Below are 24,793 nucleotides of genomic sequence, written 5' to 3' on the forward strand. Positions count from 1 at the left end.
TGTGTTTGTGGGGGTCCAGGAAGCCGGTTGGCTGTCTGATGTCCTTATCTGCCCGACAACCGTATTGTCACCTGGCTGCGCTCTTTATACCTCTTACCCCGTCTCCAACACACACACACACACACACACACACACACACACACACACACACACAACCCTTTTCCTGTTTCACACACACATTCCCTCAGTTACAGATGACTTATGGCCCCCCTGGAGCAAACGGGGTCATTGACCCTTGACCTTTGCACAGCCATTAATGATTTGCCATCATCAACTCAGTATGCACGCGTGTGTGTGTGTGTGTGTGTGTGTGTGTGTGTGTGTGTGTACAAACAGCAGCGAAGGACACACACTGGATGGACGCCAAGTTTTATTCAGTTTGGGGGGGGGGCATTTTTAAACGAGGGCCCTCGGCGGACTTGTGCGTCTCGGTTCCCATCTGTTCATCAGGCCGCCCGATCGGGCCGCGTTGTTACGACGTATTTGACTCCATGTCAACGAACTGCTGTTTGTCTGCCGGCCGGCGAGCTTTTGTTGGACGTGGGGAAAAAAAAAAAAAAAAAAAAAAAAACCCCGCGCAATGTGAAATCTCACACAAAGTCTGAATTTTACCATTTGAATAATTGTGGTTTTTTTGGGAGGGGTGGAGAGGGGTAGGAGGGGGGGGGGGCATTTCCTGCCTAGTTAAAAAAGTGTTTTTTTTCCTTCAAATTTGTTGTTCTCGTACGTAAACAAACTTTGTCGACATCCGTAAATTGCAGTGCAACAATACGCACGATAAATGTCTTCGTCGTTCTTTTGGACTCACGTGCCTCTATTTTGTTATATTTCTACACTTATTTAAGCTCTTTTTCCTGTTTTTCCTATCTCTTGGAAACAAGTTAAAGCGCACCCTAACCCCCGTTCAACCCGGATGAGACCAGGCGAGCGAAAGGCCGCGTTCTCGGAGGCCAGATTATACCCTGCTCACTGACTTACAGGAACACTTCTGCTTTTTTTGTTTTTGTTGTTTTGTTTTATTCCCCCGCTGAAATGTTCTGGCACGCTGGAACACAAATTCTCCTCCTGTGGTCGTCCTGCCGACAGGAAACGGTTGTAAGTGAGACACGGTTGTGTGTGTGTGTGTGTGTGTGTGTGTGTGTGTGTGTGTGTGTGTGTGTGTGTGTTTATATGTGCTTGTATGTCTTGCATCAGTGAACAAAGTGCAGTTATTGGTTTTACTGGGTCGAGGCAGCTCAATAGGCGGAGAGGAGATGGTGGAGATGGGAGGGGGCTTGGGGGGGGGTGGGGGAGGAGTAACAGAGATAAGGGATGAAGTGAGGAAGAGGAGGAGGAGGAGGAGGTGAAACTCCACTCTGGGTGATTGTCAACATTTCTCACGGAGCCTTTTTGGAGAAAGTAATCTCATCTTTGCCCTGTGTGTGTGTGTGTGTGTGTGTGTGTGTGTGTGTGTGTGTGTGTGCGTGTGTGTGTGTGCGTGTGCGTGTGTGTGCGTGCGTGTGTGCGTGTGCTTACTCGAGACACCCTACTCCCGCTAAATTTGGACTTCACGTTAGTGCGCTAGAAAAGAAAAAAAAGAGACCAAAACAAACCCGTTGCACTTTTAAACACGGAGCCAATTAACGGCGGCCATTGTGCGTCCGAAATAGCCGCGGCCACCGAGATCCCGTTAATCCAATTAGACTCAACACGGAGATCCCGAGCATTAAATCCAATCAGTCAACGCGGGCGGCCGTTTTTACCGAGTCGGCGGTAAGCGCGCGTTTACTCGACAGAGCTCGTCACCGTGGGTATATCGCGCCGCCGTCTCCATGGCAACACCGTAACTACCCGCGCTGCGATCGAAGACATTGATAAACGAATAAATCTTTAACGTTTTTTTTTTTTTTGAGGGTGGGGGAGGGTTCTTTATTTTAGAAAATAACTTTGACAATAACCAAAAGTGATTCGTCATATTGAACGAGTTTTATAAAATGTTTTTTTTATTCATTCTGATTTCTTTAATGGATATAATTTATGATGCGGTTATATTGCTGCTAGCAGATCGAAGCCGATCTGAAAGTTAAAACAAACACGTGCAACGTGTTAATTTGCGTGTTGTCGACGGGAGATGCGGATGGGAGACGTTGCCGTGGTAACGAACCTCTTCGTGACCTTCCTTTTGAAACGTTGTCAGTCGTCCTCCTGATGTGAATAACTAAATATGGATTTCCTCTTCATTGTGATATAAGCATTTTTTTATATATATATATATATATATATATATATATATATATATATATATATTTTGTAAAACATATTTGACACCATTTCTTGATGTTCTTGATACGTCAGCTGTCGTCAAATTTGGTTTCCAAAAATGTCAAATGTACTGAATGCAGTTAATTTGCAAATCACATAAACTCGTATTTCACTGAAAATAGAAGCAAATCGACATCGATTTAAAAAAAAAAAAAAAAAATGTTTTATGAAAAATATTTGCTTCATTTTTTTTTTAATTTGATAGCAGCAACACGTCTCCCCAAAAATATTTGTGTTATTCTCATCAAAGTGAGCTGAAACCAACGCTGACTCAGCAGCGGGAAACGGACGTAGCCGGTTGTGCGCGTACGCACACGCACACGCACACACACGCACACGCACACGCACACACACACACGCGCACACACACACGCGCACACACACACACACACGCGCGTATTCTTGCAGCAGCAACAGGATGCGCGTGTGGAGATAAATTTGGTATCACTTTGCATGGAGCGCCTGCAGCGCGATACATGCAGGTGTGAGAAAGATGAGCGGCTTACTTACTGTGTGTGTGTGTGTGTGTGTGTGTGTGTGTGTGTGTGTGTGTGTGTGTGTGTGTGTGTGAGAAGCGATCTGTGTGAAGGTGGAGGATAAAGGAGGGTTTAAGCGTGTCTAGGCCGGTTCTAGAAAAGCTGCGGGACGATGCTAGGTAACCTGGATTAGCAGATGCAGAGGAGGAGGAGGAGGAAGAGGAGGAGGAGCCACATCTGAGGGCTAGAAAAGGGAGGTGGGGGGGAGGGGAGGGGGGGTGCTCCAGCCAGCCAGCCAGCCAGCAGCAGATTAAAATGAGATGAAACTTCAACGGTTCCTCCTGCCGGGTAGGAAATCAGGAGGCTCCTTGGACGGCGGATAACGACGACTCAGCAGAAGAAGACGTTTCCTCCTTTCACGGGGAAATCAAGACGCGCCGGAGTTTTAACGGGGTTTCGGCCCGTCAGCTGTCCGCCGTTTCTAAATCGGCAGAGAGACGTGTCGAATAGGTCAGCGCCCGCTCGACGCGCTGAACGGCATTAAGTCACCGGCCGTCTTCTGCCAGCCGGCTGCCTTCGATATGATGTTCAGGAGGAGAAAACGCTGTCATGTGGTTCTCCTTCGTTCACGTTTACTCTCCTCGACGTCGGATGATTATTTGTGACTTGAAAGAACAGTTTATGAAATCATTATGCAGTCCATCACTGAGTTGTTGTTTTTTTAATATATATATGGGGTAATGTGATGAGGTCCATCCATCCATCATCCGTCGTCACTTTGTCCCGGTAAATCGTGACTGGTGGCTTAAATTAGTGGTAAAAAAAAAAAAATCCCAAATGTCACTCGGGCTTATTAAAAAGAAAAAGTCATCACTCAATCAGAATGACTTCATTCTCTCAAAGTTGATTGTCCTTTTTTTTTTGTTAACTTTCTTCATTTCTCATCTTCTTCCTCCTCCCTCCTCTTCCTCCCTCCTGTCAGATGATGAAGCACGCGTGGGACAGCTACAGGCGCTACGCCTGGGGTTCCAATGAGCTCCGGCCCGTCTCCAAACAAGGCCACTCCAGCAATCTATTTGGTGAGTGAGACGCACACGCACGCACACACACACACACACACACACACACACACGCACACACACACACACACACACACACACACACACACACACGCCATTGATCTCTTGTCCCTGCCACCAGCAGCAGCCTTGGCCTTTTTAGATTAAGCAGCCAAATTGGCCGTCAGTCGGGAGTGATCCATCCACGCGTTCCTCTAAATGTCAGTTTTATCATATATTTATATTCTGTTTGTGCTTCCTGCCAGTTGTCCGTGTGTGTGTGTGTGTGTGTGTGTGTGTGTGTGTGTGTGTGAGTGAGATAACGAGGGCTGTGATTTAGGGGGCATCTTATTCTGCGTTTTGTTTTTGTTTCCCTCCTTCTTCTCCCGTTACACACTTTTTTATCTCTTCTCGTAGATCTTAATTGTCCGACTTGCCTTTCGGCCGCGAAATAACAAGACGCTCCTCGACGGCCGCGGGCGCCTCATTACTAAATATTACATACATATTTGCTCAGCTGTGATTAGGAACAAGTGGTCAGCCTCTCCCAGTTGTGTGTGTGTGTGTGTGTGTGTGTGTGTGTGTGTGTGTGTGTGTGTGTGTGCGTGCGAGTAGCCAGAATACAGCTAAGATAATATCAACTGCGTTACGTTTGCTGCTTGTGTTTGTACTTTCTTTGTTGTTGTTTATCCGCCTGAGATTGTTGGTTTCGGGGGGGGGGATGCAGCTCAAGTAAACAAAAAAAGCTAAAAAAAGCTAAAAAAAAAAAAAAAAAGCGGACGATGGCACGGCTCCGCCCCGACAACGCGTTTAAGTCTGACATCAATTATTTATTAATTTCCTAATATGTGTGGAAGAGATAAAGGGGATCAAGGAAGTGCTGGAGTGAAAACAGTTGATTTGATTGGTTCGTTTAAAAAAAAAAAAAAAAAAGGAAGTCCTTGAACTAATATTTATCGTTCTCATTTACAGTTTTCATTCAGAGACACAAAAACTAACAAATGTGTAATTGAATCCTGTTTAATGTTATCGTTGAGCGTAAGAGGATGGGGGAGGAGGGGTGAGGGGGGGGGGCTCACATGTTGTTTGTGCAGATGTCTCTGTTCATACACATTATAAATACTTCCATTTGTTTTTTTTCTGACTAATTGGATAAATTTGAGCAGGAATTAAAATGATTAACGTGTTAAGATTTATTTGTCTCTGTCGTGACCTAATTAAATTCTCAGTAAGAGTATTTGTTTGGATACCTTTACCTCGAGATGACGTGTGTGTGTGTGTGTGTGTGTGTGTGTGTGTGTGTGTGTGTGTGTGTGTGTGTGTGTGTGTGTGAGACGGTGTCACTGCAAGCTTTTTGATAAGATGGCAGTCGTGTGCGAAAAAGGGCAGCTGAGCCTACTTGATCTGGTTTGAAGTTTCTTTTTCTCACTGTTGTTGTTTGTTGTTGTTTTTTTTGTTTTTTTTAATGTTGCTTCATTGAAGCTCGTAGAAAATCAACTATTCATATTGGATTTTTTTTTTTTTTTTTTCCCCCACGTCTGTAACAATAATCTACAGTATTTCCAAGATAATTTCAAATAAACTCAAATTTAAAAGACAAGAAAACGAACGTGAAACGGATCTGTCGGCCCGAGAGGACACAGAAGGTATAAACTGATTGTTTTTGACAGCTGTAAAAACTATAAATGCAACACCAATATATCATCGGCGTATATGGATGACATTTATACGCTCTACCTCTGTTTTCCTTGAATCTTTGAGGAGGAAATCTGCTTTTCCAGTTGCTAAAATGCGCCGATGCGTTCACGAGCTAATCGCAAACTTTTTCTTTTTGGTCAAAACAGCTCCTTGCTGGCTGAAAAACACGAAAAGTCGTGACATTGTCGGTTGTAAACAACAACAACAACAACAACAAAAAACATGGAGCTGAAAGATGCTAAAATACTGTTGTAACGGAGTAAAACTGCTGATTTTTTATTTCTTTTATTTTTTTTTACTCTCTGGGCTTCTTACGGAAGCAGTGACTCATTAATACTGATGGTTTTACATTTTTAGAGAGTAAGTACAGAAAAGAAGCTTACAACAGTCTCGTATTTTAAAACTGCGCTTTTACCTTCAACTCTTCACTGCATTAAAAAGAGCAGAATTCATAATGAAAAGTTACTTTTTAAACTTACAATAAAAGGACAGAGTTTGATTTATATTTATCAAGTTGCTGTTGTTTTGTTGATTTGTTGACTGGTTCATGCTTCTGAGCACTTTGAGCACATATATATATATATATATATATACATGTATACATGTATATATTCAGAATGTTATGGGGACGTTTTTTTTTAAGCTGCCGGCTCGGGTCGGTCGTGTTTCGGTTCCATTTAAGATGCCGGGCGAGTCCTCTGATGCGCGGCCTCACTTCTCGCTCTTCTTGGGAGCCTTTTGAAGCTTTACTTGTCAAAAACTTTAATCGTCTGACTTCTCTTGTGGGGAAGGAGAAAAAAAAAACCGCAAGACAACTTTTTTCCCCCCGCCGTTATTAGGGAGGGAAAAGAGCTCGGTGTCTAATCTACATTCGGTTTCTGGAAGTTTAAAAAAAAAAAAAAATCTGAAAATAATGGCGTGTGTCGACTTGGAGGCGGCGGGTGTTTTTTTTTTTTTTTTTCCCCGATAGATTTGAAATACATAAATTCCAAGTCTCTGCCCTGGAAACCTCGATGGGGGGGGGAAATGCCCCCCCCCCCAAAAAAAAAAAAAACCAGCGAGGAAGATTTACAAGCTCATTTCTAATGATTGCCTTCTCGTGTTTAACGAGGAAATTCAATCAGCTTTGTGTAAATTCCACCTACTGTTTCATTACTGGAATTTATCATACGTAAATGTAGTAAGAGAGAGGCGAGCCGCTGTGTGAATACTAATAGTCAGATTAGGCTGTTCGCTCTCTCTCCGTTTCCCTTCTCTCCATCCATCCCTCGTCTCTCTGCTATAGAAAACGTAAATAGGTTTTTTTTGTTGTTTTTTATTTAGTCGGCTGCTCTGGCAGACCCACTTCCATCAGTGAATAAGACGCCTCGGCCCCCCCCGGGCGCCTTGTCGCAACCTTCCCCCCCCCCCCCCCCCCGGCTCCTATGGAACATGATGTACGACGATAATATTAGCCTGACCTGAATGATTGTGCAACGGATGCTACTTTTCATACCCGAGGCTAGTTCCCGGATTACGCGGTAACGTGGGATTGCTGAATCCAGCTAGGACTGAAAATTGAAAACCTCGCTGACACGTCGTGAGAGGGGTGAGATTGTCCCTTTTTAAATACAAATCAACAAAATGTACAAGTTTATCTTCGCTTCGGTTTATTACATAAATTCTAGAACTGGGAACCGCGAGTTACCTCGGTGCTGTTGGCTAAAGTCGCTCGGTCTTAAAATAATCCCGCCATGGATCCGAAAATAAGCCTTGAAGGGCCGTCCGTTTAGGGCGAGTGTCTCTTTGATTGACAGGCTCGTCCAAATATGGTCACTTCCTGCTCCGTTAACAAAACCAACAGGTGATGTCAGTGTTGTTGTGCTTTTGCAGTTGACTCTATATTTCCTTAAAAAAAAGAAAAATGTAAAAATATAGCAGATTGTTATGATAAGTAGGACAGCTGACGGGGCTCGTATGCAATCTTTGGTGATTATTTCAAAAATAATCGAATAATATTGATCAAAAATCACAAATCTGGGATAAATGAATGTTAATGCTGGCCATGTGGTTTGTTTGTATAAATCTTCAGTGACATATTTTCACCACTAAATACTTAAAAAAAAAAAACTCGTTATGCTTTCAAAGGGCAAATTGACAAGTTACTTTTTTAATTAGTTGACTAATTAGTCTTTGAAATGTCACAAAATAGTAAAAAAACAAAAACAAATTGGCTTCTTCAAATTGTTTTTTTTCCTATCTGATAATCAGTCAAAAAAAAAAAAACATCCATTCATGAGATATTCATTAAAAAAAATGATGTCGCGTATCCAAAGTGCTCAGGATAGATACGATTTAAGCAGAATTGCGTTTTTTTTTTCTCACGGTACCAGCAGCCATATATCCTCCCAAAAACAATATTGGCAGCCCTTCTGTTGTTTTATCTTCCTCGACCAACAAGCTTTGGCCGACGACCAACCGTGATTTCTTTTTCTTCTTCTTTTTTTTTCTCGTCAAACAGCATTTACAAATTTTTCTCTTAACCCAAAACATTTCCGCGAGAAAGAGCCAGAAATAAATGAGGAGGATGCCGTCTGCTCTTCGTCTTGTGTCGGCACTGACAGTTGGCTTCTAATTCAATAAACCCTGACGGCGTCTCGCCCGTCGGTGTAATGGAGCTGCAGACAAAGCGAGTCTTGGTTTTTTTTTTTTTTCAATTCGGTGAACTAGACGGTGAAGGTCGACGGGTTGTGTTTGTTTTCAACAAATTCCCGTTGAGAAGGTCAAGATGCAGACGAATGTGTCACTCGTTTGCGGTCGGAAACGACGCTTCGTATTGAATTCCTGTGTAAATTCTGCGTTTAATACCTCATGAAATCACCGGGAAGTAAGTACGGCACGATGTCATGCGTGGAAATAAGGTAGAAAAGTGCAAAGGGAAATCAAAGTGAAATGATCAGCTCTTTGTTTTTCGTTGTCGTTTGACCACTGGCCGATGCGGAAGTGCCTAAAGCTGCAGTACCACCGACTGCCACTAGAGGTCGGCTCCAAAAAAAGCCTCCGTAGACTCCCATTCAACTTCTCTCCTCAAATTCTCAGTTCATAAAAGTTTCTCCGCGAGTTATCTTGGTGTTGTTCGCTAAAGTCGCTCCATCTTATTTCGTTTTCTGGCGGTCCATCTGAAAATAATAATAATAATGATGATAAATAATAATAATAATAATAAACTTTATTTGTATCGCACTTTTCTAAACTCCAGTTACAAAGTGGGTCGTGTCTGTTTGATTGACAGACCCGTCGGTGCAATCAGATTACAGCTATCGGTGGGCGTGGACGTAGTATCGCCGGTGTGCCAATCAGATCGAGTCCCCCCCCTCCCCACCGCCCAGCACGTCCAAATATGGTCACTTCCCGCTTCAAACTAGCAAAGGTGGCGACGGCCCAAAATCCCGAACTCGAGGCTTTCGTAACGGCCGTTCACGAACCAAACGGGCGACGTCGCTCGGCCTTGAACTCGCGCTACTCCCCGATGATTCATTTTAAGGTTATAAATACATAAATTCACGATGACGAATTCTCCCTCAAAGCGTTCCCCCACGACTTCTCGAACCGACGTCGGTGCAGGTTTCAAACGGCACGCAGATATCAGTCGTTTCGTAAACTCCTTCAGTCTCCGGTTCTTCTGAATCCAAATGACATCCAGTCACAAAAAAAAACAACAAAAAAACGTAGCAGATCGTAATTGGATTTACGTGAAGGCGGCTGCGTCGGAACGGGGGTAATAATCGAATTGCGCATTGATTGGGTAAAACTCGAAGGGCAAAGAGAGAAGAGGCCGACTTTTCTGTTTCATCCGACGTCTCGACGTATTTCTCGACGTATTTCACCCGCGGCCTCTTTTTTCAACGCCGCTTGATGAATACGGTCCGATCCGCCTGCTTAATGCAGACGCTGACCGTCAGTGACATGACCCCCCCCCCCCCCCCCCCCTCCGATTTCAATACGACTGCTCGGAGCGGATTGATTAATTTAATAAACCCGTCTTCATGCAAAGCGACTGTCGTTGCCGCTTCCTGGCAGGACGTCAAACCGTCCTCTCTCAGACGTTTTAAAAAAAAAAAAGAACAACTAGTATTTTGGCAACGAATTTCACCGAAGTAGACGAGACTTTTTAAAATGAAATTTTTTTTGGCTCCCGTTCCCTCGAGTTGCCGTCGATTCGCCGTTTTTTTGGGGGGGTTAAAATTTAAACACGGCTTGAGGCGACGACGGCGTCCGTCTTTCCAATCTTGTATCGTTCCACACAACTGCCTGTAAACCGCCGCTTCGCTGCCGAGACTGAGGAACAGGTGCAGCTCTCTGTTTTCTCAATGCAGAGAGGGGGCGGAGCTTCTGAATATACTGCAGATGCTGGAACAGACTGTCGTTGGTGGTAAAAAAAAAAAATATGCCAGATTGACAGTTTCCAAAATGTTCTAATGATAATATTGTAGTTTTGAGGTTTTTTTTCTACCTGGATGTCAATGACCAGAATATATAAAAATGTCCCCCATCGGAAGCTGAATTATCGCCTTGTTAACTTTCTCCAGATCACCCGGAGCTCATTTGGATCTGGAGTTATCAGCCCGGTCTTCAACCGCCACCTGCCTCCTGTCAGACATTAAGGAAATTGAATTTAATCTCGGCCCCATTATGAGCCAATTAACCCAGAGGTGATGTTTGTACCGGGACGTGACCCCTGTGTCCTCGGTGGTAAAGTTACAACCCTTCGTCCTCAGTCATATACACGCAATACTATTATGGTATTCTTTAGCAGTGCTCGACTGTTACTGGAGTTTTGGGACCAAAAACAAAAATTCTGCCACATCAGCAGAAATTCTGTTGTTGCACGTTATGTTTATTGTTTCCGTTCACCTCCAGGAAGAAATCAGCCAGTTGCTAAATTTGGTACAAAGCATCTTTTCACTGCGTTTCAGATGAATCTATTCGTATATTTTCAGCATTTCAAAATGTTCGTAGTTTTCATACGGGCGCATATTGGACATCATCTACACCAATACCCGACCCAGTATCACGTGAGAAAAACGTGAGATCAGCTACGCTTTGGGCTGTCCAGGCGTGAAAGTTACACGTTTTGAAAGCGTGAAACTGGCACGCGTGTAAATGTCATGTGACCGAGTTCCCCCGCAAACGGAGGCCAACATAGGACACACACAGACTGCCACGTGGACACGATGAACTTCGAATCCAGGAGGCAACATTGTTTTTTGTTGTTGTTGTTGTTGTTTTTTAATTCAAACCCCCAAACATTTTCTTTTTTCGTAACACCAACCATTTTTGTTTTCCCCTCTAACCCCAACCACGGGTTTCTTTTAGTAACCCCGGACACGTATTTTAGCTAAAAGTTTTAATTTTCCTGTAAATGTCACGGCTTTTCGTCCACTACAGGGAAAAACTAATACCCTCCAGACTTTTTCTGGTGTCTAAATTTTTGCAGTGTACAGCAGTCTTTTCCTGCGACGGTTTAACGGACACCGTTAACAGGCTCGTGTTTCGCAGCACCGAGCGAGAGGTTCGCCTCGGCTCGCCCAACGGGATATGTGTCTGTCTGTCTTTTTCCTGTCCAAAAAAACAAACAAAAAAAACACGCTTGACCGGACAACGGCACATTAAAGGCTCACTACTACTGATGTCTGCTGTTACAGCAGGAAGAGAGAAGAAAAAAAAGCACGATTTCTGAGGTCATTTGCCATCCGGCTCTGCGTGACCTGGACCGGACTACGAGAGAACAAGTGTGTGTGTGTGTGTGTGTGTGTGTGTGTGTGTGTGTGCGCGTGCGTGTGTGTGTGTGCGCGTCGGCCTGACAACTAACATACCATCTGTCCTGTTGGTTTAAAGCTTCGGGTTGTTTTCAGAGGACAAACCATGAAAACGCCTTAATATCTGACCGCAGGCCTGTCAATCAAGCAGACACGCCCACAAAAACATACCGCTTTTTGAATTCTAATATCTTAAGTATTTATTGGAATAAATTCAGATGGCAAATGACACCAAAATGACATTTGTGAAAAAAAAATTGATTGACTTTGTATTTCATGAGAAGTTGAATGGGAGTCTACGGAGGAGGTAAGAGCTTTTTTAGTGCTAACCCCTAGTGGCCCTCGGTGGTATTGCAGTTCAAAGCACCTCGTTTTTCAAGACCCGGAAGCTGCTTCTATACACAGTCTGTGCTCGCAACACGGGACAAATGAGGACATCTAATGCTTTATATGCAAAACGGTGCATAATATTTAACCGTTAGACCAGACTGATTCATCTCTGGGGACTCAAACTATATATCATCATTATCATTACTTTTTAAACTCTAATACATTGCGTCGATGCCACATCATTATTGTCGTCCGATCGACTCGATGAATTGGTCCGTCTCTCATAGTTGCGAGGTTTCCCGAACGACCGTTGAACCTTTTTTTTTTTTTTTTTTTTTTTTTTTTTTTTGTGGCCGCCTCGACCTCCGAGTCGAACGCTTCTCGTCTAATTGGAATAAAAAAAATTAAAAAAAGATCTACGATTTTATGCAGGTGGATAAAAATCCATGTGGGATTATACGTTTCCTTTTTCATTCGGAGGGGGTTTAGCTGGTTGGCGTTGTGCTCTGGACAGCCTCAAGACTTCGGTCATTTGCCGGACACTTGGACGGATCCGTAGCTGGAGGCTTTGTGAGGAAGTGAATAGGAGATTGTGTGTTGTCTCCTGAGACTTCTGTCCTTTTTTTTTTTGCTTCGCGGCGGAGGTTATCTTGCTCGTCCCTGCCTGTAGAGCTTTCTTTCTTTCTCTTTTTTTTTAAGGCTGCTGGATGAATGACAGGCTTTGCCGCTGATGGTGCCAGTTTTTTTTATTTTTTTTTATTGTGATGGTTGCTTTTCTTTATGTTGTTTCTTTTTGTCTCCTGTGGCCTTTTTCTTTTCACGCCAGAACCCCTCTCAATGGCTCCCCCCCCCACCGGAGGGATGCCATGCCGCAGCAGCTTTCTGGGATCGCTTTACCTACGTGGAAGTAGAAATACCCAGATGGAATAAAACGCAAGACTTAAAGCCTCATCCTTTTATAAAAGCTGGCCTTCAAATGTCAAGTTTGTATTACACCTCCTCTTAAAATTATTCATTCATGTACAGCACAGACCTCTGAGTCTGAACTACTTTTTCTACAACCATGTTATTTTTTGTGCGTATTTATACCTTTAAAACCATTTTATTTTTCTACCTTACTGCTACGGTACAGTTTTAAAAACAAATTCTGAAAGTGCTATATTGACATTGAGCAGTGTCCCCCCCCCCCCCCCAAGAAACCGATCGGGGTTGTTGGTTTAAATCCAGCGCAGATGTCTGTTTAATCACGCTCGATTATACCATTAAATATCTCCCAGCTGGCTTCTCCGCTGGCTTATTTATACTTTGTCCTTGATTTCAATATGGCTCTTATTTACAGAAGGAAAAATGTGTCCACCCGATACAACTGATTTAACATAAAATCTCTCTCAGTATCTCTTTTGGCTGCTCTGGTGCGTAACATAATGCTTCTCATTTTCACTTCTTTTTTTTTTTTTTTTTCTTTTTTTTTTTTTTGGACAAACAAGGACATGTTTTCTTTCTGTGGTTCCAAGTTTTACGGGATGAGTCAGGCAGCTGGGTTCGTGAGAATCCACCTCCTCAAGCTTCAACTTGCGCCCTTTTGTCTGAAACCGGCGCCGGTTCAGGCCGACTGACGGTTGCGGTTTAGGTGTGACGACGCCAAGAAGTTTCATTGAAAATACCCACGACGTGTTGAAGTTAAGCTTTTGATAGGCAGATTGGTTCTTCCAATCACCTGCCAGGTATTTTATATTCTTTCTTTTTTTTTTGAAAGCGCCCCTTTCCAAACTCTTCCCAAGATGCTTCTGTGTAAGAAACCATCTGTTGCGTCAGGTTAAAGGGAAGCAGCAGAATATTCACCGTCTCTTTTCATTCAGAAACCGCAATATTGATCGACATGTCGAGCAAAATTACAATTTGAAAATCGCTATTCGATTAAAAATCCACTATTCGCCGCTGCCCTTCCTTGTTGTTTGCGTTCCAACATCAAACTCGCTTCGTCCGGCCATTGATTATTGCTCAGTGGGTGGACCGTCCTGCTGGGTGCTTCACTCTCTAATGGCGGAGCGCAGCCGTGCCAGACTGATGATCTGCTGGCTGAGTTTGACTGCGACTCATCTTCATTTTATTTCTTTTTTTTTTTTTTCTGAAGGAGTTTCACTCAGAGCTTCTTCTCGGCTGTAGTTGTTCTTTGTATGTTTCCGCCGTTCGCAGCTGCATTACCGCCACCGAGTTTTCCGTGTAACACAGATCACGCTCATGGACACGCCAAGATATCATTTTGAGTGTAGCGACGGAGGAATTGGTCGATTGATGGCGGAATAGTAATTGAAGAGACCTGGAAGGGATTTTAGGAATTATGAAAAGATCTGGAATATAAGAAGGGATCCAATCTGTGAGTGCCTTAAAAAAACAAAAAAACAACCTGTGAGATCTTCAAATCAAATGTCGAAGAGAAGCCGGCGGTGGAGTAATGTGCTCCCCCCTCTTTGGTGCCAGTGTGAAGTCTCGCTGCAGTATTTCATATAAGTTGGAGCTGGGGAAAGAAAAATAATTATACAAATTGTTAAAAGTTGATCTTAACAGCACTGTTATCTAGTTGTTGTTGTCCCCCCCCCCCTCCCTGAATTTAGTTTTTTTTTTTATTGTGTCCTTACTGTGTAAATCATTTGTTCTGGTTCAGGGGACTCTGTGGTAGTTTTGGAGTACAAAGAAAAAACAAAAAACCTCCAGCTAAAAAAATAAATAAATAAAAAAATGAATAAAATAAAAATCCAACAGAGGTGTAATTTAGTGCTTTAGAGTTCTCTCTGCTCTTGTTTCCAGCCGCGGCTTTTTTCTCACAGAAAGTAATCCGACTAAACTGGAGGTGAACTGAAGACGCACACGTCCAGTCGTTGTGGATGAGGTGTGTAAACAACATGTTTACTGTCTGCACCGCAGCTATCGAAGCGCTTCCTGGTCACGACCTCCATCATTTTTGTCATCGCACATTTGATTGTGTTTCTTGTATCCCCCCCACCCCCACCCCACCCCCGCGCCACCCGCCCCGGCCTTTTCGAGCCTTTTCCGATGTCTTTCTATTCAGACAAGTCGTTTCGTTGGTTATATAATTTGACATTGAGTCCTGGGCTGCACTCTCAGCCCCCACACGGCATTGTGCGTGTCTCTGAATCAGATATTCAATCTCTATAATTGAAATGGATGGAGTCATTTTGCTGTGGCCTTCCCTCAGGTTTTGCGGTGTGTGTGTGTGTGTGTGTGTGTGTGTGTGTGTGTGTGTGTGTGTCAAGATGTTGTAAATCACTGTCTGCACAGGAGGTGGGTGGGACACAGATAAAGGAGGCAATAGAGTCCCTCCAGGATGGAGTTTTTTTATTATTTTTTTTTGTGATTGTTGCGATCAAAAATATTAGATTTTTTTATTTTATTTTTTTTGCGGTGGATTTTCTCTAAAATTGCGATGTAATTTGCGGAGTTTAAAGTGATCTCTTTTGGCCGGAAAATTGGCATAGCTTCTAAAAACGACAGTCTGTGACGTCACCTGTCAAAATAAGATTTTTTTTTTAGATGCTGTTTAATTCATGTTAATTCAACACACTGTGTTACTGTATGCACAAAAACAAAAACGTCCCTTTTTTTTTTTTTTTTTTGTATAAACAAAAACTAATATGTAATCCCCTCCTTTGATATTAAGCATTTCATTAGAAACTTTTATTGTGAAGGCCACATTTTGCCGTCACTTTCAGTTTTTTCCCGCTCGTCTCCGGTTTCCTCAGAGTTTGTTTTAACCGTGCTGATTGTAAAAGAGTTATTTTTGTGATTAAAGCGAGTTTTATTTGAAACTTTATTTCAATACTTTCAGCGCAGCTTCTGCTGACGACGTTTTTTGTGGAAAAAAAATCACACACACACACACACACACACACACACACACACACACACACACACACACACACACACACACACAGCTTAAAAGCCTGTCTTTGGAGTACCGTCACAGCTTTTCACTTTAAATCCCCGCTTTCTGTGTCGGCGTCAGATTTCCAGCACACGAGTGAAACGCTGCAACGCCTTCGGCTGTAACCTTGACAAAAAAAAAAAAGACCAAAAAAATAAAACTAAAAAGTGTCGACGCTGGAATATCTGCCAGCCCCCGAAAGCCAAAGAGGTTAATACACTTTGGGATGTGTGTATTCACGCTTTCTGCCTGTACGATAACACGATTAGCCGAAGGCTTAGCTATCATTTTTTCCCTCACCTCCGCTTCCGTGACCTCTTAAAAAAAAAAAAAGAAAAGGAAAAAGAAATACGTGTAGACTCAACGTTGAGATGCTATCCGGGGCTAAACGGGAGACCGTGGCTGCGGTGGAGCGTCGAAATCTGGATCAAATTGTAGGATTAAGGATTAGACCTGGAGTTTGCATTGCGTTAACAGTAGCATACACTGGGATCCCCTTTTTTTTTTTTTTTTTTTTTTTTTAACTTTATTTTAATATATATATCTTGAGAAAAGTCAGTGAGCTGAGGAGAAAAATTCAACGAGGGATTTTTTTATTTATTTATTTAATTTTAAGGCTGAATTTTCTTTAGATGAGAGCAGCCTTCAGGGTCTTTTTTTTTTGTTAAACGAGTGACACTTCGGGCTGCTGTCATTCTTTTTGAAGGCTGAGGCTGCATATTTTGGAGGTGAAGCTGCTGAGTCGGCATGCCGCTCCAATATTCATTTATCTCTACTGGTGAAGCTGGTGAAGAGGTGACGTTTTTTTTGTTGCAGGCTCGTCTCGTTTTCTGTCGGCCGCTTTATTTCCCCCACAAAACTAGGCGACCTCACTTTAGTTTTGATCCCCGAAAAAGGGATTCTTCTGATGTTAGTCGGCCACGCTGTGTTCATTTGCTGGGGAAAGTTGTTTTCTCCGGTTAGTTGTGTTTGGCTTTTTTTTAAGATTTGATTTATTTTTAATAGAGGGAAAGCGAGTAAAAGACTCTGCCTACGATTCATGTAATGGTTGTTGGGCTTTCATCACATATGTTGTCGCTGCCACGGGACATTTGTGAACCCTTAACTCCCCGGCTCTGCACGCATGATGGACTTAACGGTACCTGAAGGCAAATAAAACCTCCTTAACACAAAAATAAAAAAAAAAAATCACACTAATTTGACTTCAACATGATCGACGGGAGATTAATATTTACTCCATAGACTCGTCACCCCGCCCTCCCCCCATTTTTGTCATGATTAAGTGTTGTGAACAGCTTTGGCGCTCCGACTCCCGGTATCGTGGCAAAGCGTGTAATAGACACGCCCGCCCGCCCGCGACGGCAAAGAATACGTGAGATAGCTACGCTTTCAGAGTTACGCGTTTTTGTGGTACCGTGGTCACGCGATCCTTCTTCATGTGACGTTTTATGTACGTTTCGGGTCTGAAACAAAAAAGAAAACTCTCACGCCTGGACGGCGACCAAGCGTGTCTATTTCACGCTTTGCCGTGATACCGGGTCGCAAGGTCAGTCAGCACGCGGTGACTGTGTATGTGTAGATCACCGGTTTTATTTTCAGCGCAGATGTCTGTAGTTGTGGTGCTTAAAAGAAAAATCTGCTTATTTGACCAACTTGGAACTCAGAACTCATCCCTGGTTTTATATTGTAAAAGTAGAAAAGATATTCCTACCCATCTCATTTCTTTCCTATACTTTTTGAAATGTTCTTTTTTATCTTTTATATCTGTTTTTATGTATATATATATATATATGCATATATATATACATATATATATACGTATATATATTTACATATATGAGCTATACTTTATGTTGTTTTTGCATATGGACACATTTGTTGCTTGTAATGTACCCTTTCAAGTCAAAGCAATTGATCCTGAGTTGACTCTATTTCCAAACTTATCTTTACTTTTGACTTCAAATTGCGTATACATACATTAAAAAAAAAAAAAAAAAAAGTTTATTTATGTTGCGTATTCTGCGATACAGACGAAAGTTTTCTTAACTTACGTTTATCTTCACTTGTTAATTTTTTTTACCTGGACAGTTTTCCCATCCGACTTTTCTTTTCAGACCGACAGTAATTCTGTTGTATTGATTGTTATTCCTGTCGAGCTGAGGTTTTTATTTTTTTTTATTTTTTTGTGCAAGAAGCAAGTGCCTCTTGCTTGTGAAGCACTTTGAGCTGCATTTCTTGTATGACAGATGCTATACAAATAAAGTCGATTATTATTATTATTATTATTATAGTTATTATATAAAAATAAGTAAATAGTAGAAAATAAGGCGGATTAATTCATCCACACGGGAAGCACCGCTCGACACGAGGCAGTAAGAAAGCTCGAGGGCGCCGCGTGTTGAGTCCCACCCCGACGTGACCTTTAGTCGCCGAGCCGACGTTATCGCAGCGGAGAGAGTTCGTTCGCCGGTCATCTCGCGGTTTTTGGATTTATGCGGCGCGGCGAGCTCTGAAATAAAAAAAGAAAAAAGAAAGAAAAAGAGGTAAAAAAAAAAAAGAGAAAGGCTGGAGTTCGCCGTGACCCGGAGCCGGAGGGCGCTCGGCCGAGGTCACGCTCCGTGTCCACGGCGTGTGCGTGATGTAACCCACATGACATTTACAACAACAACTCCTCTGTTGCGACAACCCCCCCCCCCCCCCCCCCCCCGCTGCCGCATAATCTAGACGTATGAAATTACTTTTTATTCAATAAAGTGTAAAGAAACGATTCGGTTTCAAGCGGTTGACTGAATAAAACATGAGAGGCTTTTCAGCGAGCGCGTGATAAGTGTTGTACTCGGTCGGAGAAGGATCCGATGAAAGGCTCGGACTGAAAACGGAGCGGCCTTGCAGCTTTCTGATTTTGTTGATTGATTTTGACGCGGTTTAAAGCAGTTTAACTCAAATTCGTAAAATCTCTTTTTATTTAATTATTATTATTATTATTTGAAAGGCTCGATACAAGGTTTGTACATATATTGTTGGTTTCAGGGTTACAGGAATAGGCACATTTTTTTTTATATTATACAGGTAGAATAAATTAATTAATTAATAAGTCCAGAAGGAACAAAAACTACAGAAATCTAAAAAAAAAAAAAAAAAAAAAAAAAGAGAACCACAACTGACAGTTTAAAGCAGTTTAATTATAATTTGTAAAATGTTTTATTTCATTTAAAAAAAAAAAAAAACAAAAAAAAAACATGGTACATAGCTTGTACATTATTGTTGGTATCAAGGTACAGGAATTTAAAAAAAAAAAAAAAAATTATATTATGGAGAAAAGTACAAAAGAAAAGTAAACATATCCAGAAGGAAAATAAATACAGAAAAAAACTAATATATCCTCATAAATTACATCACAGCCACAGAGCACATTCGTCACATCTTTGCTGGCATACACTATCAAATAAAGCTGCTTTACGATTGCGGATTTACGAGTCGGGAAACAGTTTTAGTCAAATTGTTCCTTAGAAATGTAGCGCGCACTGTAAAAAGTAGGGCGAAAGGATCACGTCGCATTCAAATCCCGTTCGGATGTAAATATGAACTCTTTAATGAAGACTGAAGAAAAAAAACAACAACCACCAAATAGGTCGACATCATATTCTGACCTCTTTGGCAACTCCAAAAAAACACAACAAAAAAATGTTGTCCGAGTCGCTCACTTTTTCACTCATTTTCTGTGACAAAAAAAAGAAAAAAAAGAAAGGGAAATACACGACGGCGGTAGAAAACTGGTCTTTGGAAATGTGAAGGAAAAACAGGGGGGAAAAGATTGATGGATAACTCGTTAGAAGACAAGTGGATGTTGGAAGAGGAACGACCGGATGGATTGTGTTTCGCTTTAATGACTTCTGGACCTTCGCTCTCCCCATTTTTTTTTCCTCCCTGCCATCCCCGCCGCCATCAATTCTTATTCTCTTCTCTCGGAAACAGAAAGGTAATGATTCTCGTCTTCCGAGGGACGCGAGCTCTTTTCATTTTTCATCTTTCCATCCATTACCCCCCCCCCCCCCTTTTTTTTATATTTTTTTGTCTCTCTTGTTCTGCTCTGCAGTTTATGTCCAAAGGAATAAAATGAAAGCGTCCCGTTCACCTCTCGTAGTGTTTTCGCGGCGTTTGACGGCATCGTGGAAATTTGCCTGTGAACGGAGATATAAAAGTGGGCGTATAAAAGTTGAAAGGAGCTCCGGAGAGAACTGAAAGCCTGATGGCGTCGGTGTTGAAGATGAAAACAATTGACAAACAGTTGAAAATGGAAAAAAAAAAAAAAAAAAAAGGAGAATCGGGGGAATTCTGCTGCATTGATTTTTGATTTCAGCCTTTTCTTTTGACTTTATTCCTTTTGTGAGTCTGTCAACGTTCGACGAGTGCAGCGAAATCCAGCCTCCACCAGTGAAAGCCTCTTCCTGTTTACAGCTAGAAGAGTCGCCACTCATCGCGTTCAGTGTTGGTCAACATACTTTTTGTCGGTTCGTCGTGTCGTGGTCGTCGACCTCTGAGCCGTCCGAGGTTTCTTCCTTTTTCTTTTTTTAAATAGGATGTTTTCCCTCCTTTTTGTTGGATGTTTTTCTTCCTGTTAAAATAATTTAGAATAGAATAGAATACAGTACCATTGAAGTGAAGTGCAGTGACGTGAAGTGAATAGAATTGAAGACAATGGAAGAGAATAGAAGTGAATTGAATAGAATAGAAGTGAAGAGAATAGAAGTGAAGAGAAGAGAAGTGAAGAGAATAGAAGTGAAGAGAATAGAAGTGAAGAGAACACAAGTGAAGAGAACACAAGTGAAGAGAACACAAGTGAAGAGAACACAAGTGAAGAGAATACAAGTGAAGAGAATACAAGTGAAGAGAATAGAAGAGAATAGAAGTGAAGAGAATAGAAGTGAAGAGAATAGAAGTGAAGAGAATAGAAGTGAAGAGAATACAAGTGAAGAGAATACAAGTGAAGAGAATACAAGTGAAGAGAAGAGAAGTGAAGAGAAGAGAAGTGAAGAGAAGAGAAGTGAAGAGAATAGAAGTGAAGAGAATAGAAGTGAAGAGAACACAAGTGAAGAGAACACAAGTGAAGAGAATAGAAGTGAAGAGAACACAAGTGAAGAGAATACAAGTGAAGAGAACACAAGTGAAGAGTATAGAAGTGAAGAGAATACAAGTGAAGAGAATACAAGTGAAGAGAATACAAGTGAAGAGAACACAAGTGAAGAGAATAGAAGTGAAGAGAATAGAAGTGAAGAGAATACAAGTGAAGAGAATAGAAGTGAAGAGAATAGAAGTGAAGAGAATACAAGTGAAGAGAATAGAAGTGAAGAGAAGTGAAGAGAATACAAGTGAAGAGAATACAAGTGAAGAGAATAGAAGTGAAGAGAATAGAAGTGAAGAGAATAGAAGTGAAGAGAATACAAGTGAAGAGAATAGAAGTGAAGAGAATAGAAGTGAAGAGAACACAAGTGAAGAGAACACAAGTGAAGAGAACACAAGTGAAGAGAACACAAGTGAAGAGAACACAAGTGAAGAGAACACAAGTGAAGAGAACACAAGTGAAGAGAACACAAGTGAAGAGAACACAAGTGAAGAGAATACAAGTGAAGAGAACACAAGTGAAGAGAACACAAGTGAAGAGAATAGAAGTGAAGAGAATAGAAGTGAAGAGAATAGAAGTGAAGAGAACACAAGTGAAGAGAACACAAGTGAAGAGAATACAAGTGAAGAGAACACAAGTGAAGAGAACACAAGTGAAGAGAACACAAGTGAAGAGAACACAAGTGAAGAGAACACAAGTGAAGAGAACACAAGTGAAGAGAACACAAGTGAAGAGAACACAAGTGAAGAGTATAGAAGTGAAGAGTATAGAAGTGAAGAGAATACAAGTGAAGAGAATACAAGTGAAGAGAATAGAAGTGAAGAGAACACAAGTGAAGAGAATACAAGTGAAGAGAATACAAGTGAATAGAAGTGAACAGAACAGGAAGAGCCAAGGAGACACAGTCACTGACAGCCCATGTAAAGTAAACGGCAAGTAAAACGTAGTCTTTCGCATGAACAGTTAAAAAGGAAACTCCGGGCATGACGATATTAATCAAGAGAAGTCAAATCTCCCAACATTTATTTATTTATTTATTTATTTTTTGCCGCGCCCGAAAACCTACGAACAGATTGTGCCCGCTGCCGTCTGTGGACTTGGTTGAAAGAGTTTTCTGGTGAATGTCAGAATCCTTCCCACCGTGACGAGCCCACCGCCTGCAGCTAATATCACAAGGCCCGTGCTGCCCCACTGCTCCGTCACATCTTCCTAAAGAAGCACTGCAGTGTTTCCCTTCTAACACGACTCATGGTTGTTTTTTTGGGGTTTTTTTGCCGAGCCATCTGCTACCTCGCCACGCTCGCAGTCGCTAAACACGAACAAAAAACCCTCAGCGGTGCACGCATCACCTTCCCAGATCGCTCAAGACTTCTTCTTGCGCAACCTCAGACTTCAGCTGAGTCCCATCTCGTGATTTATATATATATCTATATATAGATATATATATCTATATATAGATATAGATATAGTCTTCCCATCTGGACGTGGGAAAAAAAACCCACAAATCCTGGATCTGGTAAAAAAAACAAAACAAAAGCTGCTTATTTTAGCAGATTGATCCTGCCGTGGTGACGAGCTCCACTTTAACACGGCAGATTCTCAAAATTCATTTCAAACTATTCAAAAGTGGCTGAAATATTGATTAGGACAGGTGCAGCATATTCACAATGAACTAAAATGATTATTTATTTTTTTAAACAGCTGTTCAATTCCAGCTTTTAATACTCTGTTTTTTTGTTGTTGTTGTTGTTGTCATCTTGTTTTGAAAGAACTTTATCGGTATTGTCAAACGGGACCAAAGGAAAAGAAGGAAGTCAATAGTAGTTATCGGACGTAACTCCGGTTCTACGAGTACGTTAGGGGAAACACTGCCAAGTATTTTTGCCAAAAAAGTATAAATATGATCGAAATTGAAAGGTGATGAACACGTTTTGTTGCAACGTTGGTCCAGAAAGCTTCATCCATTAATCCCCCCCCCCCCCCAAAAAAAAAAAAAAAAAAAAAAAACATCTCAGAGCGCAGCTGCAGATGTGATTGACAGCAAGTTGCTCTGCACCTCTTAACTGATGAGTCAGCGTCGCGTCTAATGGGAAAGCTTTTAGCCGCCGCGGCGCCGCTCGCTCGCCTCGCTCGCTCGACGGGGGACGTAAAAACCAAACCTCTCCGTCTTCTCTCTGGCTTTCAACCTCGACTCCGCTTCGTGGCCGCTTCGTTTTCAGACTCTTTTCCTTCGACGACGTCGGGGGCTGGTTTTTTTTGTTTGTTTGTGTTTTTTTTGTTTGTTTTTGTTTTTTGCTCCTTCGATCCTCGTGATTATTTCAGCGTTTCGCCTTCTCGACGCCGATGTATTCAGGTTTTCATTTAATGCTCTCCTCTGTCCACCCCCCCACCCCCCTCCGCCTCCATCTCCCACTTCAACTCTTCGCCTTTTCCGTACCGACTAAGTGGTCCGACACCGACATCCCGAGGTCTCGTTGTTTATATCGAGTGCGAGAGGACTAAAAAGCTTTTCGCTGAAGGGGGCTCCGGCTCTGCATGCTTAATGACACTACTCCCCCCACCTCCCCCCCACCCCTCCCGGACAACATGGCGGGGGTGGGGAGGGGGGGGGGGCGGTGCTTTGCTGTGCCTCCTGTGTGCCGTTCCCTCCCGCTACGAGGCTAATCACCAGAGATGAGCGACACCCCCGACGTTTCATCAGCGGCGATAATCGCTACCCTCTCGCCATCTGTCGAGCAAAACGAAACGGTTTATACCTTCCCAACCCCAAAAAAAAAAAAACACTTTAACTACAGCTGTTTGTTCAGCGCTCCAACACCTGTTGTCATTCATACTTACAAAAGCAACGCCGACGAACGACATCTTTTCTTTTTTTTTTTTAACGTAGGAAAAAAACTGCACGGGAGGTTGTTGTTGTTTTGTTTTGTTTTTATGCTCACGAGAAAAACTTTTTTTTGTACTATATGTAAATCACACACACACATTTAAAAAAAATTAAAAAAAAAAATATTCTTCTGATGTGTGCGTTTTGTTCCAGGCAGCATAAAGGGAGCGACGATCGTGGACGCTCTGGATACCCTCTACATGATGGAAATGTTTGAAGAGTTTGACGCCGCTACCGACTGGGTGGAGAAGAACCTTGACTTCAATGTGGTAAGGACGAGTGTGTGTGTGTGTCCTTGTGATGGTCATAGCTTTAACAACAACAACAACAACAACAAAAAAGCCTCGCCACTCTCTCACAAGCCATAATTCAGTCAATAAAGCCTGGTATGATTGAGCTCAATGGTTAAAGAAGCCTTGAGGAATCAATCTGGCACGAACAGGCAACGTTAGATTAGCGGGGAAATAACCGTGAAAGAGCAACACACACGACCGTTAGAGATATCCCCCCTAAAAACAGCAAGTGAAAGCGAAACTATTTGCCACAGCGAGACTTCCTCCTTGCGACAGATCGCACAGTTGCAGCTCGAAGTGAAAGTCATTTTGCGGGCTGGGGATCCCAAATTGACATCACCACCTGTCTGCTGAGTTTCAGCACACAAAAAAAAAAAACATCCACGTTTCGAGACGTCGACATCGGAGATCACATCGACGATCCGCTTCCACTTTAAGAAGTTGATCGTCAGATTTTGAGCGTCGCAGGTGTTCAAAGAGGAAGCGACGTTTAAAAACACGGACGTGAAAGTCCGATAAATCCGGCCGTCGCTTAAAAGAAAGATTTCGCTCCAGAAACGACACGGTGACAGTTTTACATAACAGAAAACATTTTTTTTTTTTTATTCAACTTGAAAGCTCCTCGCCGAGGACACACACTTTCACACGGGACTCTTAAGGGCCGTAAAGTTTTACTGTAAAGCTCGTGAAATAGAGAAAGAATGACGTAGGTCACACGAAGCTGAAAGTCGTGGTTTTTTTTTTTTGTGTTTTTTAAATGGCATTAGTGGCTGTGATCCAGCTGTGCATAAAGAATGCAATTTAATAAACAGGGACATGTCTGACTGACTTTTACTGCATATAGTTTAGGTGAACGTGATACTTTTCATGGCTTCTGTGACTTTGATGAA

The 24,793-nt window shown here is 42.3% G+C and overlaps 2 protein-coding genes across 2 annotated transcripts in view; both read left to right on the forward strand.

Annotated features, from left to right (window-relative positions):
- Positions 1 to 24,793, forward strand: part of man1a1 (mannosidase, alpha, class 1A, member 1) — a 99,236-nt gene that overhangs the window by 16,272 nt on the left and 58,171 nt on the right. Inside the window, 2 exon segments of the mRNA XM_069172280.1 lie at positions 3,760 to 3,856; positions 23,764 to 23,879. Coding sequence (XP_069028381.1) covers positions 3,760 to 3,856; positions 23,764 to 23,879 — 213 coding nt within the window.
- Positions 8,913 to 22,694, forward strand: LOC138212133 (myb-like protein X). Its single transcript, XM_069172402.1, has 2 exons — positions 8,913 to 8,978; positions 20,502 to 22,694. Exons 1-2 carry the CDS (start codon positions 8,913 to 8,915, stop codon positions 21,594 to 21,596), a joined length of 1,161 nt encoding a protein of 386 aa, XP_069028503.1. The 3' UTR covers positions 21,597 to 22,694.

The sequence above is a fragment of the Embiotoca jacksoni genome, unplaced genomic scaffold (genome assembly GCF_022577435.1).
Source record: "Embiotoca jacksoni isolate LCO1_2020_lvr unplaced genomic scaffold, fEmbJac1.0.p SCAF_52, whole genome shotgun sequence".
In the NCBI taxonomy this organism is placed as follows: domain Eukaryota; kingdom Metazoa; phylum Chordata; class Actinopteri; family Embiotocidae; genus Embiotoca; species Embiotoca jacksoni.